Consider the following 14,000-nt stretch of genomic DNA (forward strand, 5'->3'; position numbering starts at 1 on the left):
GTACTTTACCCCCTGTCCCCCTCGCATCCTATGACCAGATACTTATTCCCCCGCACTCATACACCTCTCCCACACATCATATTCCATCCCTCCCCCCCTTATTTCTCGCCCTACTGCAATCTACCCATTTCAATCCCCCCCCTTCATAGATTACTCTCCATTCATAGGAATAAGGACATAACCACACACCCTTCTCATTCTAAACCTCTCCCTAACCGTCCCACTAACACCCTTTCTCCCCCCACATCCCATCACATTATACCAACCTTCCTCTAACAGTTTACATTTCCCCCCCTGCTTTTCCCACACTTACAACACCAATCACACGATGGAACGCCTGGGTCTTCATACCTACACCATTAATTACCACCCCCCCCCCCAACATTACAAAAAAAGCAGCCAAAGGCTTTAAACATAAATTGCTCAAATCACTCCCTGAAACCCTAATCACAGACCCACACTCGTCTACAAACAAAGGCTACACATCTAACGACTTCATCTTCTACACGAAGCGAAGCGCTCAAGGGAGGCAAGCGTTCCTCGCAATGCTCTCGATCTCCTCCACCAGAAAAACAGCACATGGGCTCATGAACTCCATCATCCCCTCTGGGAGGACGACTCTTATCCCCCCCCCCTACTTGCCCCTGCTTGCTCCCCGATGCCCTGGGGATACTGGTTGGCGGGTGCGGACACGGACGCTAGGGAATCCCAGCCTCCTTGCAGGCCCTCTTTTCCTTTTGTTCCCCTCTCCTAGCTTGCGACTCCCCACGCACACCGCGCGGTCCTGCCGTGCCCAGTCTGACAGTCGATGACCCTCCTGCTCTGCTGCAGACTGATCTCCCCCCCTTCTTTCCCCCTCTCCCCCTCAGCCCTAATTGAGTTCACGACCTTAACCCTAGCACATACTATTGCCATGCATAAACGGGATAGATAAGGACTATGATGCTGCATACCAGGCTCGCCAGATCTACGCGCTGCCATATGGGTAGCTGTGAGCTATACTGCGTTATCCTTGCCGCGCTTCGGCCCACACTCTGAACGCGCTGCTGGCGCTCGACCACCCGGAGGCCTCTACACTCTGGGGAAACGGAGACTCACGCTGAGTCACTGGCTCGGGGCTTGGGTGGCGGCCGGTGTAGCCGTGGAGTGGGCTAAACCACAGCGCCATCCTCTACCGTTGATAGCATGCACCTGGGACACCACTAAAATTTAAAAAGCACATACGTAACATTAGGCACCTACTCCCTTCCCAATGCACACACCTCCATTCTGTGCGCATGTTACCCTGAATGATGCCGCCGGACCCCCGGGTTGTCGGCTAAATGGCTGTGTTCTAATATCTGGAGATGTACACTTTACCTAACTGCTTTACCACCTGGACGGTGACTGTGCGTTGTAAGATAACATAAATGTGCACAATAAAGGTTTACAAAAAAAAAAATGAACTCCATCATCCCCTCCACATTCTACACAGCCTCAGCAACAATCACCATCTAACATAATGGGATCATCCTCATTCAATCCTCGGACCGCAATCTAAATCTCTTAGATCACATCTTCCCACTCATCAAGGAAAAAAGTAGCAAGACACCATCCCTCCTCCCCAGCTGAGTTCAATCTCATTAAGCCTACTAACTCCCTGCCCGTCTCCCTTTCAATTCACTCCCTCTTATGACCCAGTCGGCACCCACACCTACCTCAGACCCAATGGACATCCGTGAAGACTTCTTACAACCTCCTAATTCCATTCTACCCACACCACACTACATTCAACTCTCACTCATCCACACCACACCTACATTCGCGTCCTTCCCAGAGAAATGATACACTTTTAAGCCCATCCCCATCCCTAGTACAGTCAATACTCACACTGGCCCAACCACAACACACATCCTCCCAACTCACACCCCCTCACCTCCAGCCACACCACCCCCCCACCACCACCCGACAACCACAAGACCTGTCTACAATACAACAATCCGGACCACAAATCCACCCCACCCCACCCTTTACACTTGTCCAAAGCACACCTCCCTTACACACAGTCCACCTCCCCTAGTTGACTCCAGACTGGACGAGATATTATTAGCACTACAAGTCAAAAACGACATACAAATTCTACACAATTTGATTCTACACCAACCCAAAGTCAAATGTCAAGAACCAGATTCTAGAGCGCTAGGTGGCGCCTGACCGGCATGGCCGCCTTTCTGTGAGGCTCCCGGCGCCGGACCCCACGAGTCCTTCTGGATCCAACCTGAACTGCCCTGGCCGGCCCGATCCGGGCGCTACGGCGTGCGGAGCTGTCCCGCTGTCCCTGGCCCGGAGACCCGGAACCAGACCGGTGGCGGAAGGCAGCGGGCGTGGAGCTGCGGCGCGGGCAGACTCCAACTTGAGCCCGCGGCTGCCAGGGTGATCCGGTGACGTGTGGTCCCCTCCTGGGTTCGGGCCGCAGACCGGCGGTCGGGGGGGATTGGGGGGGGGGGGGGGGGGGGGGGGGGTTGGTGCGAGCCGGCCCCAGCCCCCGCTACCGACCTTGCGGCCATCCTGCAGGCCATAAATTCGTCCCACGCCTCCCTGGAGGGCATGGTGGGAGAAGTCAAGGTAGACGTCGCTCTCCTCCGGCAAGACTTGCGGAACGCTACCGCCCGCATCTCGGAGGCCGAATCCAGAATATCCACCGCGGAGGATGATATCCGTCACCTGCAGGACCAAGTCCGAGAGCTGACCACCCACTCCAAGGAACTACACCGCCGGGTCGAAGATGCAGAAAACCGCGCCCGGCGCAGCAACCTGCGCCTGGTGGGATTCCCGGAGGGGGGGGGGGGGGGGTCGAATCGGGCCGTGCAGACGACTTTATGGAACGATGGTTCAGATCCTGTCTGCCTCGTTCGTGGTGGAGAGGGCCCACTGCTCCCTGGCCCCCAGGCCCCCCGGGGCCCCCCCCCGGCCCTTCATCCTCAAGATCCTCAATTTCCGGGACAGAGATGCCATTCTTCGCGCGGCCCGGCGCACGGACACCCTCAAATACCAAAATCATACGATCATGGTCTTCCCGGATTACACTCGTGAAGTCCAGGAACTGCGAAGATCCTATACGGAGGTGAAACAGAAGATGCGCTCCCTGGGCCTTCAATACCAGCTGCAGTTCCCGGCCCGCCTTCGGGTCATCTTCCAACACAAGACACTATTTTTCGACACGCCACGAGCAGCCTGGTCCTGGCTAACGGAAGAGCACTCCCTGCACCGCTCTGGACGCAGATCACCTGTGGGCGGGTGAGGGGGGGGTGGGGGGGGGGGGGTGGCCCGGTCATCAAGGCCCCGCCAGCGGCGCCGCACGCTGCCCCGGGAGTGCACAGCAGGAGAGGCGGTCATCACACGCTCCAGGGGGCGGCCGCGCCGGGGGTCGAGGGCCTCTTCTGCCTCTTCGGCTGCACCCGCCAGTCCCGCGGCTGTCGGGCGGCGGGCCGGGTCACCCCGGCTGACGGATTCCGCGGCCCGGCCTGCTGTGCTTATGGACACCTCGAACCTTTCTCGCCAGGTTGCTGGTACTCGGGACTGGGCTGGTGTGCTCCGCTGTGTTTGTTGCTCTCGGCCAGGGCAGGTGAATCAGGCTTGTTTTCTGCTGTCTCAGGGGTCCACAAGTGCTCAAGCCCGAGCGTTTTAGCTCGGTGGTTGTTCCATTTCGTTAGGGCGACAGATGCTTCTGTTTTCGAAGTATAGGGTGGGGGGTGGGGGTTTGGGGCTGTTTCTTCCTCCTAGGGAGGGTTTTGTTGGTGGGGGGTGACTCCCTCTTTGTTGTTGTTCCTAGGCATCATGTGACCTTTGACCTGCTCTCCTGCTCGATGTCCCTCCTCTCCGGGGGCTCGCGTAGCCGCGCCTCCATTGCCCCCTTCTCCTGTCCACGACCATGGCTGATCTACCCGTTCCTAAGGCCGCCATGCGCGTACTTTCCTGGAATGATAATGGTCTGTTAGATCGCTTTAAACGCATGGCGGTCCTTAAATATGCACAACGGGCGGAGATTGATTTGCTCTTTCTCCAGGAGACCCATCTTCTTGGCAATAAATGTCCCTTTCTCACCCGTTACGGCTATGATAGGGTGTGGCACTCCGGTTTTGCGAGGGGATCCCGGGGTGTGGCTATCTTGCTCCACAGGTCTTTTCCCTTAGTCTTGGCCCGGGTGCACTTGGACCCCCAGGGCATGGTGGTGGCGGTTTGTGGTACTCTTGAGGGGTGACCCCTCACCTTGCTCTCCCTTTATGCGGCACCATCCCTCTTACCGTCGGCCCTCTTACACCGCGGGCCTGCTCCCGGCGGGCTCACTCGTTCTAGGAGGAGACTTCAATGCTGTTTACGCGCCCCATCTGGACCGATCTCCATTGCCCGCGCCGCTCGCACGAAGCAGCTGTCGAACTGGGCGGAATCTCAAGGCCTGTGTGATGTCTGGAGGGTTTGGCACCCACAGATCCGTCAATACACCCACAAATCGGCGGCACACCACTCCCGGATCGATCTCATCTTCGTTCCGCCCACCGAATGCGCGGGGGTGCAGGATGCACACATCCTCCCGAGAGGCCTCTCGGACCACTCGCCGGTGCTCTTTGCTCTTGGCCCACCTCCCCTTTCTGCCCGCCCGATGTGGCGTCTGAACGCTTGGTTCCTTCATGACAGAGCATTTCGGAAAGTGGTCGGTGGCGAGATCGCTGAGTATTATTCTCATAATGCGGGCTCCGTCTCCTCCTCCGCCATCCTTTGGGAGGCCGGCAAGGCGACTATTAGGGGGCCTGCAAAGGGGCATGTGCAACAGCAGCGATGTGCACAAACCCAACGACTCGCGGCTTGCGAAGCTCAAGCTTTGGAGCTCGAGTGAAACCAGGGGGCGTTGGAAGACGCCACGCGGGCGCGCCGCCTGGCCTTTCTACGGGAAGAGATCCGCCTACACTCTCTGGAGGCGGCAAAGACTCTGTGGCGCTCCTCGGTGGCCCGGGTCTACGGATGGGGAGATAAGAATGGTACACTCCTCCACCGGCTGGCTACCTACCCCCGGGCGGGCAGGATCATTCCTGCCATTAAAGATTACGCAGGCGGGACCCACATGGTCTCGGTGGCAATGGCCCAAACTTTTGCTGACTACTACTCACGGTTATACCGACCTCGGGCGTCCGAGATCTCCCTTGCGGAGTTCCTGGGGGCGGATGGGGCGGGGCTCGGGCGGCTGGGACAGGAGAGTTGTGAATCCCTCGATTTGCCCAGTACGCTGCAGGAAATTGAGGAGGCGATCAGCCGCCTGGCGCCCGGGAAGACCCCGGGACCAGATGGCTTCCCACAGGAATACTATGCTCACTATCGTGAGACCCTGGCCTCGAGGCTTCGGGACCTGTTTGCGGAAGTGGTGGAGAGGGGCTCGTTCCTGCCTGAAACGGACACAGCTACCATAGCTATCCTTCCCAAGACGCAGCCCCCGTCCCAGTCCTGCTCCGACTACCGGCCGATATCCCTTATTAATACCGAACTCAAGATCTATGCCACGATTCTTGCGCAGCGGTTACGCCCGTCTCTAACCTCCCTGGTCCACCCGGATCAATGTGGATTTATGCCGGACCGGGGGACTAGACACTGCCTGCGGCGCTTGCACCTCGCCCTGGCACACAGAGGGCGCCTTTCCCCTTATCTGGCCCTTCTGCTGGTCGACTTTGAAAAAGCCTTCGATTCGGTGGGGTGGGCCTACTTGGGTGATATCTTGGAGCGAATGGGCTTCGGTCCCCGGTTCCGCGCGATGGCCGGTGTCCTGTATGCGAGCCCACGTGCCCGTGTGTTGGTCAATGGGGCTCTATCCCGCCAGTTTCCCATTGGTCGGGGGACGCGACAGGGCTGCCCGCTCTCGCCCCTCCTGTTCGCTCTGGCCATGGAGCCACTGGCTGTGCTGATCCGGTCGGATCCCACTATCCGTGGGTGAGAGTGGCCAGGTATGATCCCTGACAAAATCGCCCTCTACGCGGACGATGTCCTTCTCTATCTTTCTGATCTGGCGATCTCGGGGCCCCGGGTCCGCCGGGTTCTCCGTTGGTTTGGTCACGCGTCGGGTCTTCATCTGAACCCCACGAAATCCGTGCTGGTCCCGCTGCACCCGTCGAGGGAGTGTTTCGACTGGCAATCTGACATTCCCCTCCGGCGGCTCTCATTTAAGTACCTGGGGATCTGGGTCACCCTCCTTCCGGAACTCTGTTGGGCCCTCAATGTGGCCCCTGTGGTCAACAAGACCAGATCAGATATGATTAGATGGCAGTCGCTCCCGTTGAAGAGGGTCGCCCTCTATAAGATGATGATCCTCCCCAAGTTCCTATACATGTTACAAAACACTCCATGCCCCTTCCCACGCCCGTGGTTCCGGGAACTGGATAAGATGGCGACTAAATTTCTTTGGGGCGGCGGCAGGCACCGGTTGGCCTTGGATCGCTGCCGGGTCCCCTCGTACGACGGAGGCCTGAGCAGGACCAATCTTTATCTGTATTATTTGGCCACCCAGCTGCTGGTGATTCACGACTGGTTCTCGGCCGGGTGGGAGGATCCGGCCTACAGACTCTAGGTGCAGCTTACCGGGTTCTCATCTATCCAAAACATGCTCTATGGGGCGACGGTTTCCCGGTCGCTCCCAGATGTTGTGCGGGCCCCCTTTCTGGCATGGCGCGCCGCCTTGCGGCTTACCCGCTGGTCAGGAAAGAAGATATTGCTCACACCACTTTGGCACGGGACTTGGTTGCGGGAGGTGGCGGGGCTTGAGGGATTTCGACGGTGGGACCTTCTTGGGATCTCCAGCTTGGGTGATGTCTGGCGGGGGAGCCACATGTGTTCCTTCCAGGAGCTTCGGACCCGCTTCTCTTTGCAATCTTCGCAATTTTATAAGTACCTTCAGCTGCGTCATGCGGTCCAGGCCCATGTCCCTCTGGACTCCAGATTGCCGGCCCATAGCCCACCTGAGGCTCAGGTGATGTTGGGGTGTCTGGGGAAGGGGGTATATCCCGCATCTATAAATCTCTGATCAACAATACCCCGGTAGATTGGAGCGGACTGAAACAACGATGGGAGACCTGGGTGGGTCCCCTGGATGATGCTGACTGGAGGGATGCCCTTATGGCACCCAGATCGCTTACCACTTCCGCTAGGCTGCGGCTCATCCAACTTTACTACCTCCACGCCGCTTACCTGACCTCGGACCGCTTATATCGTGCAGGCCTCCGCCTGGATGCCTCATGTGCTCACTGTGGGGTAGATCCGGCAGACTTCTTCCACATGGTATGGTCTTGTTCCCGCTTGGAGAGTTATTGGGCCACGATTGAAACGGAGTTAACTGAGGTCCTGGGATGGGAGGTCCCCCATGACCGTAGAATGGCTCTGCTGGGCATAACGGATGGGCTAGACGGGTCCCGTAATGACAAGTACTTTCTAACCACTGCCCTAATGGTGGCCAAAAGGGATATCGCGGCCGTGTGGAAACAGCCGGACCCGCCCAGGGGTGCTACCTGGAAAAGAGGTGTGGACTGGTGTGCCGCTCAGGAGCAGTCATTGTATGCTGCTCGGGGCTGCCCCAAAAAATTCCGTAAAGTATGGGGGAAATGGCTTGGGGGTCTGTTTTAAGGGGTGGGGAGTGCAGAGGGCGGGGTGGAGGGGTGGGTCTTGCAATGGCTTGTCAATGCTTTTACGACTGGTTTTCTTGATGCCAAGTTCAACGAATTGTTGTATGTCATCCTTGACTTTGCTTTCTATAAAGAAATAAAAATTTGCTTTTCAAAAAAAAGAACCAGATTCTAATAGATTTCCACACCGGCCACGCCCCTCCCATCCTACAACTGCACAAATGCCCATCGAGCCATCAGCCCCTTATCTGGAAAACTGTACCCTACCAAAATGCCTCAACTTGCCCGATCCGTAGCATCAATCATTTATCAAATACAAACTTACTCTCCTTACACAGCTCCTATGATCTCCCGCCTCATACCTTCAACACAGCACACTCCGACAACCCACATATTCATTCCCTAATCCAAACCATCACCTCCAACATCCTCAGTTACAGAACACAATGCAAGAGGTATAGTTGACTCTAACGTTACGTGAGTCCCCATCACACCAGACCCCAACACAACCGCCAACTTAGCTCACCTTAAATGCATACTTCTAAATTGTAGATCGGCCTCAAAACATGCAACCGATATAGCTGACCTCATACTCACCCATGAACCGGAACTACTAATATGAACCGAAAGTTGGTTGAATGACTCATCTACACCCATCCTTGATATATTACTACCCACCAACCATGCAATCACCAGACTTGATAGAACCGATAGGCCAGGATGCGTGCATACATTGGTGCAATATCTCAGTGAACAGCTCCCAATCACCTGCACTATCCTCCTGTGAATACCTGTCTAGATATCACAAGCAACAAACAAACCAATATGCTTGTTACACACTTTATACCACCCACCAGGAGATAATCTCAACTTCATCGAGCAACTCATGGATATTGTTTCTACAAATGCTGGGCGACAAAATACCCAAATATTCCTCGGTGACCCCAACCTCCACTGGAATGACCTTAATGAATCTGCGGTTAATAGCCTCAAAATCTTCCTCTGACCTTTACCTCACCCAAATCTGTACCAGCCCCACACACGAGAAAGGCTAAATACTTGACCTGACCAAGAAGGAAGCCATTCAGCTTGAATCTATCCTCCCATGTGATTGGTCTGACCACCACATCATCACATTCCTTATTAATGAACCAGTAAAACTACTCTGTCCAACCCGCAAAAACTAAAATTTGGAAGAGAAACCTAAAAAAACGTCGGCACAGATCTAGCCACTAATTTCAGCCCCAACATCTTGCTCTCCCTTGAAGGACTAACAGATGTTCATGACCTGACCAATCACTACTTCCATTCCATAAACTTGGTTCTAGACAAAATTGCTCCCTTACAACTGAAGAGATCCTCCACAAAAGACTCTAAACCATAGTACGACAGCAGACTCAATGAGGACAGAAGATCACAAAGACTAATTGAACGACGATGGAGGTCTGCTCCCTCCTCCGAACGCCTCACTTTCCTAAGAAACACAAGAAACTCCTACTACAGAAAGATCAGACTTTCAAAAGCAGACTTTCAGGAACCAATTAGACCATGCCAAGAATTGCCCCAAAAATCTATTTGAAGACAATGAAGACAGAAAACTTAAAGATGGAACTGCTTAACAACTTAATAACCCACACCAACAGTCACTTAGACACGGCATCATCCCCCTCAGAAACCCTACCGCTATGCTCACCAAAGATCGAACTCAAAAACATCGCCTTCTGGTCCTCCTTCAACACCTATTCCAAAGAAGATATACAAAAAACACTCGCGTCTCTCAATCCCTCCAAACATTTCACAGACCCCTTCCCTCAAACTGCATAAAAGACTTCACTCCTTTGCTCGTGCCCCATTGGACCAAGATTATAAATACCTCTCTCCTTCAAGGAATCATCCCAGAAATCCTCAAATCTGGACAGGTATCTCCCATCTTAAAGAAACCAAAAGCTGACCCCTCGGATTTAAATAATTACCGCCCAATTTCCAACATTCCGACTCTGGCAAAACTACTAGACAAATGTGTTAACTCACAGCTTAACACCACAGACCATTTCAATCTACTTAACCAATACCAATCCGGCTTCCGTACTGGCCACAGTACTGAAACGGCCATGACCCACATAATAGAGGACGCCCTAAAAATCCTTGATCAAAACAAAACTTCTCTGTTAATCTTGCTGGACTTATCATCGGCCTTTGATACCATCAAACATGACAACCTGCTAGACCTCCTGAAACAAAGAATGGGGTTATCTGGATCAGTTCTAAACTGGTTCAGTTCCTTACTGCAAAATAGATCACAAAGCTTCAAGGGTTAAATCAATCCTTGTCTAAACCAGTCCCAATCACTTTAGGAGTCTAACAAGGATTTTCCCTCTCCCCAACACTGTTCAACCTATTCATGGCACCCCTCACCGAAATTCTCAGCTCCGCTAATGTCCACTATCACATGTACAGACGATACACAAATCTATTTGAAAATTCAATCACTTGAGGACATCTTATCTCGCGAACTAACGCTACAGAAAATACAGACCTGGCTGTCCGAAAACCATCTGAAACCCAACACTATGAAAACCCAATTCCTACTAATCGCTCCCCTTAAACAATCGACTATCATTCAAGACTGGATGAAACACCTAACGGCACTCAACTGCCAACCCCTCATAATCGACTCAGCAAAATCATTGGTTATCACTCTTGATAAAAATCTAAACATGCAGAAACACATCAGCATAGCAACAAAAGGAGCAAACTTACAGATGAACACCCTGAGAAATCTCAAACCCTTCCTTCCCGCAAACGACTTTAAACTAGCGGTGCAAGCACTAGTAATCCCAAGACTGGAATATGGGAGTGCTTCTCTCTGCGGTCTCCCCAGATCAACGACTGCTCCCCTTACAGCCTCAATCAACACAGCAACGAGACTCCTCACATGCTCAAAAATAAACTGTCACAACTCTCCTGACCTTAGAGCCCTCAACTGGCTTCCTTTCGAAGCAAGGATCCATCTAAAAAACGCATGTTTGACTTACAAGGCCATACATCACAACACTCCAAGCTCCCTAGCACAGAAACTAGTTCCCTCCTATGGCAACAGATCCTTCAGGAGCTCCAATAACCTTCTATTGAAACCTCAACGTTTTGCCAAGATGATAACTTATAACCGGGCTTTCTCTGGACTGGCGCCCAGAATTTGGAATGCATTGCCCACAGAAACCAGTCTTAACCAGTCCTTTGTCTCCTTAAAAAACAGAAGTGAAATCTATTCTATTATCTAAACTCACTTAAACCCTGTATATACACTTGTATTTTTTACTGTGTGCTTTCACTGTACTGTTTCCTACATATGTCTGTAAAGCGCTCCGATACCCGGAAGGGTCTTGTTCGCGCTATATAAAACCTTCAAAATAAAATAAACTGGTCTGAAAGTGAACCAACGTAAAACACATGTCTTTCCTTTCAACCCTATAGCTCAAGGCCCCCAGTCACTTCCGACGGGCACCAACTGGTCCCCACGGTCTTTCAAATACTTAGGTATTCAAATATTTCATGAACAAAATGACTGAAGAGATCCGCCACATATTGCTAGCCATAGGACTCCTCTAATTTGGTCCAACACTGCAGGTCCTGACTAGCTAAAATACTACAGACACTTTGTGACATTTTACAATGACAATCAGATTTGGGGTGATTGTAACAAAGTCCATCCCAGCAGATCTCTCCCATCGCTTCTTCCTTTAACCTGTGTCTGCGCAGGAGCATAAACTTTAAAAAGAATATCTCAGAAGGGATAACCCAGCAAAGTAACCCGCAAGGTGAACTATGAATATGAATACCAACAAGGGATCTGCAGAGCTACTCAAAGCTGCCTGCAAACTGAAAGCCATAAATTGAGTACCCATCTCTCACATTTTCCATCAATCACACCATTTAGTGCTGTGTACCCTACCACAATATGCACACCTCGGTGGTTCTCACACAACATGGAAACACATTACATACAGGCTCAAAACAAAGACAACATTCTTTCAACCAAACATCCTACACTGTGTACTGTGCTACCCATGTAAGCAAGCACTTCAGGGCCCCACAAAGGGGTAGTAAGCGCTATATAAAGGTTGCAATACAATAAAAACCCATTAAGATTAACTTAGTGGCATGCAGTTAACAGACAATGTGACAATCCTGAATGCAAGCTCCATCACTCGCCTCTCTTGGTATCATGTTAAACTACAAGGGCAAAGCTCAAGGTTCCCTGCAGCTGGCAATGAAGACAAGACTAGGTTAAGGATACTTTCCAAAAGGCCATACCATTAGCTGACTGGGTGGATGTCTAGAAAAACAGGAGGTAAAAAAAACAAACCATAAAAAAAAAAAAAAAAAGTGTTTCTGCAAAATACTTTACGATCCTTACCGCTTTTTATTTGCACACAACTGTGGCATCTTCTGGCTGCTGGGAAACCTGTAAAAAGACCATCAGGAAATAAAAAAAAAAAAAACACATTAAGGGGTGATTGGCTCAAAAGTTACAATGAATACCAGTAAAAGAAAAGTAAAGTAATCTCTAGAGGAAAGGAAATAACCAGAATCTATGTGCATGCTGTACAGTGTGCACATACATCAATCGTTCTACATGAAAGAACTTTACCGCAATACAATTGTACCCTCTTACAGCAAGTCAACACAAAACAAAGGATACTTACCCGTCACTAGTTCTCATGCGAGTATTCTCTATATTTGTGTACTTACTGGGCAAATAAAACTGGTTACTGCTGCATTTTATTTGTTCTAGACCCCCACAGTTTACAGTTGTAATCGATCACAGCCACTAAGAAGCCAGTTACAAATACTGTATTAAAACATAACCGTGAGATTAAAGACTCATGTGCAGTCTCCCATAAATCATGTACCTGAAACACTCACATGTAAACTTCACCCTTTCGGACCTCTACTTTTTACCATTAGTTGAAAAACCAGGGATTGAAACAGCTGAGAATTGGGATAAGCGAGTATGCTGAGGAGAGGTCACAGTTTATTATATATAATAACATCTTACTCCTTCTTGCAGTTACTCCATGTCCAACAAGCAGAGGCACATTACAAATCAGGATGAAGAGGATGTCAACAGCAGCATGGGTCAGGGAAGCATCTTGAATAGCATGGGTCAGGGAAGCATCTTGAATAGCACGGTCAGAATAGTGCACCAGTGCTACAGCCTTGGTTCCTGCTTCAAACATCATGCCGATCCGTCAATGCCACTCAAAAATTAATGAAGCTGCCTTTCTATACCTAGAAAAGTGCCCTCCGCTGATCAGTATTTGGAAATGTAGGATATCTTCTAGGAAAGAATGAAAGCACTGGAAGACTAAACCACATCAGCTGCCATTCTTTATGCATCTCTGCACAAGGGATCCACATACATTACAGGAAAATGCTTGGGTAAAGGAACAGACTATAGGTTCCAAAGGAACACAGACCATGGGACTCAGTGTTCAAAGATACTTAACCAGTTTGTAATATCCCAGGCAAGACTTTGATCTCCAAATAAGAATTTGCCAGCTCCACAGCAAAATAAAACTCCTTTGGCAAAAGACAAAATTGATGGCAACATAACCCCACAGATTCACTTTAATAAAAACCATCATTGCTGTCCCTCTAACCCAATTACTCAACCAATCCTGTTTTTGAAAACCACCGTATGAACACAGGCATATATGGAGAAGTTCCTCAGTGTGTTATGAATTTATTGATGTGTCAGCAGCGCGTTTACTTTAGTCTGTGCCATCTTTTTCAGTTTGTCACCATGAGTCCCAGATACCCAAAGCAATCTTGTTCCCACTGAATTTCTGCCTTCGGCAACAAGTCTCTCAGAGCCAGCATCAGCGCACTAGTGGAAATATATACAGATTTGTTTGCTTGTTCACACATAGGTCTGTTTATCCCTAATTTTTCCAGTACTTGCATCAGCAGTCCATCCAGCTCTGCTGGACTCAAATACACCCTCTCTAGTGCCCAATCAATCACTGTCTGTCTTAAGGTTTCTGCCAGTGGAGCCATTTGCCTTATGGGCCATCGGGAGGTGGGGGAGGGAGTATGTTCCTTTTTACAATTCCCACTTTAATCATCTAATAATGTTCGTACTCTCCCAAGCTACCATATTTGTATAAAGTGTTGAGTTCATGTTTATGAACAGGGGGCCATGACACCATATACCACGCCTTCTCAGGGTCCAATGAGGGTCATCTCAATTTGTACTCTGATTTTTCTTGAGATATTAGCTCCCGTGTCGGCCAACGATAACAAAGTTTTCCCAGAAGCTGGACAGCAATGGATTACATGCCGCATATGTGCCCATGCCTT

The 14,000-nt window shown here is 50.9% G+C and overlaps 1 protein-coding gene across 2 annotated transcripts in view; it reads right to left on the reverse strand.

Moving 5' to 3' along the window:
• The window catches only part of KLHDC10 (kelch domain containing 10), a 225,336-nt gene that overhangs the window by 61,050 nt on the left and 150,286 nt on the right, over positions 1–14,000 (reverse strand). For both annotated transcript variants that reach the window (XM_085653627.1, XM_085653626.1), the window contains one exon: positions 12,055–12,102. In XM_085653627.1, coding sequence (XP_085509753.1) covers positions 12,055–12,102 — 48 coding nt within the window. The remainder of the gene's footprint in view (positions 1–12,054; positions 12,103–14,000) is intronic.

This window comes from Triturus cristatus, chromosome 4_1 (genome assembly GCF_964204655.1).
Source record: "Triturus cristatus chromosome 4_1, aTriCri1.1, whole genome shotgun sequence".
NCBI lineage: Eukaryota > Metazoa > Chordata > Amphibia > Caudata > Salamandridae > Triturus > Triturus cristatus.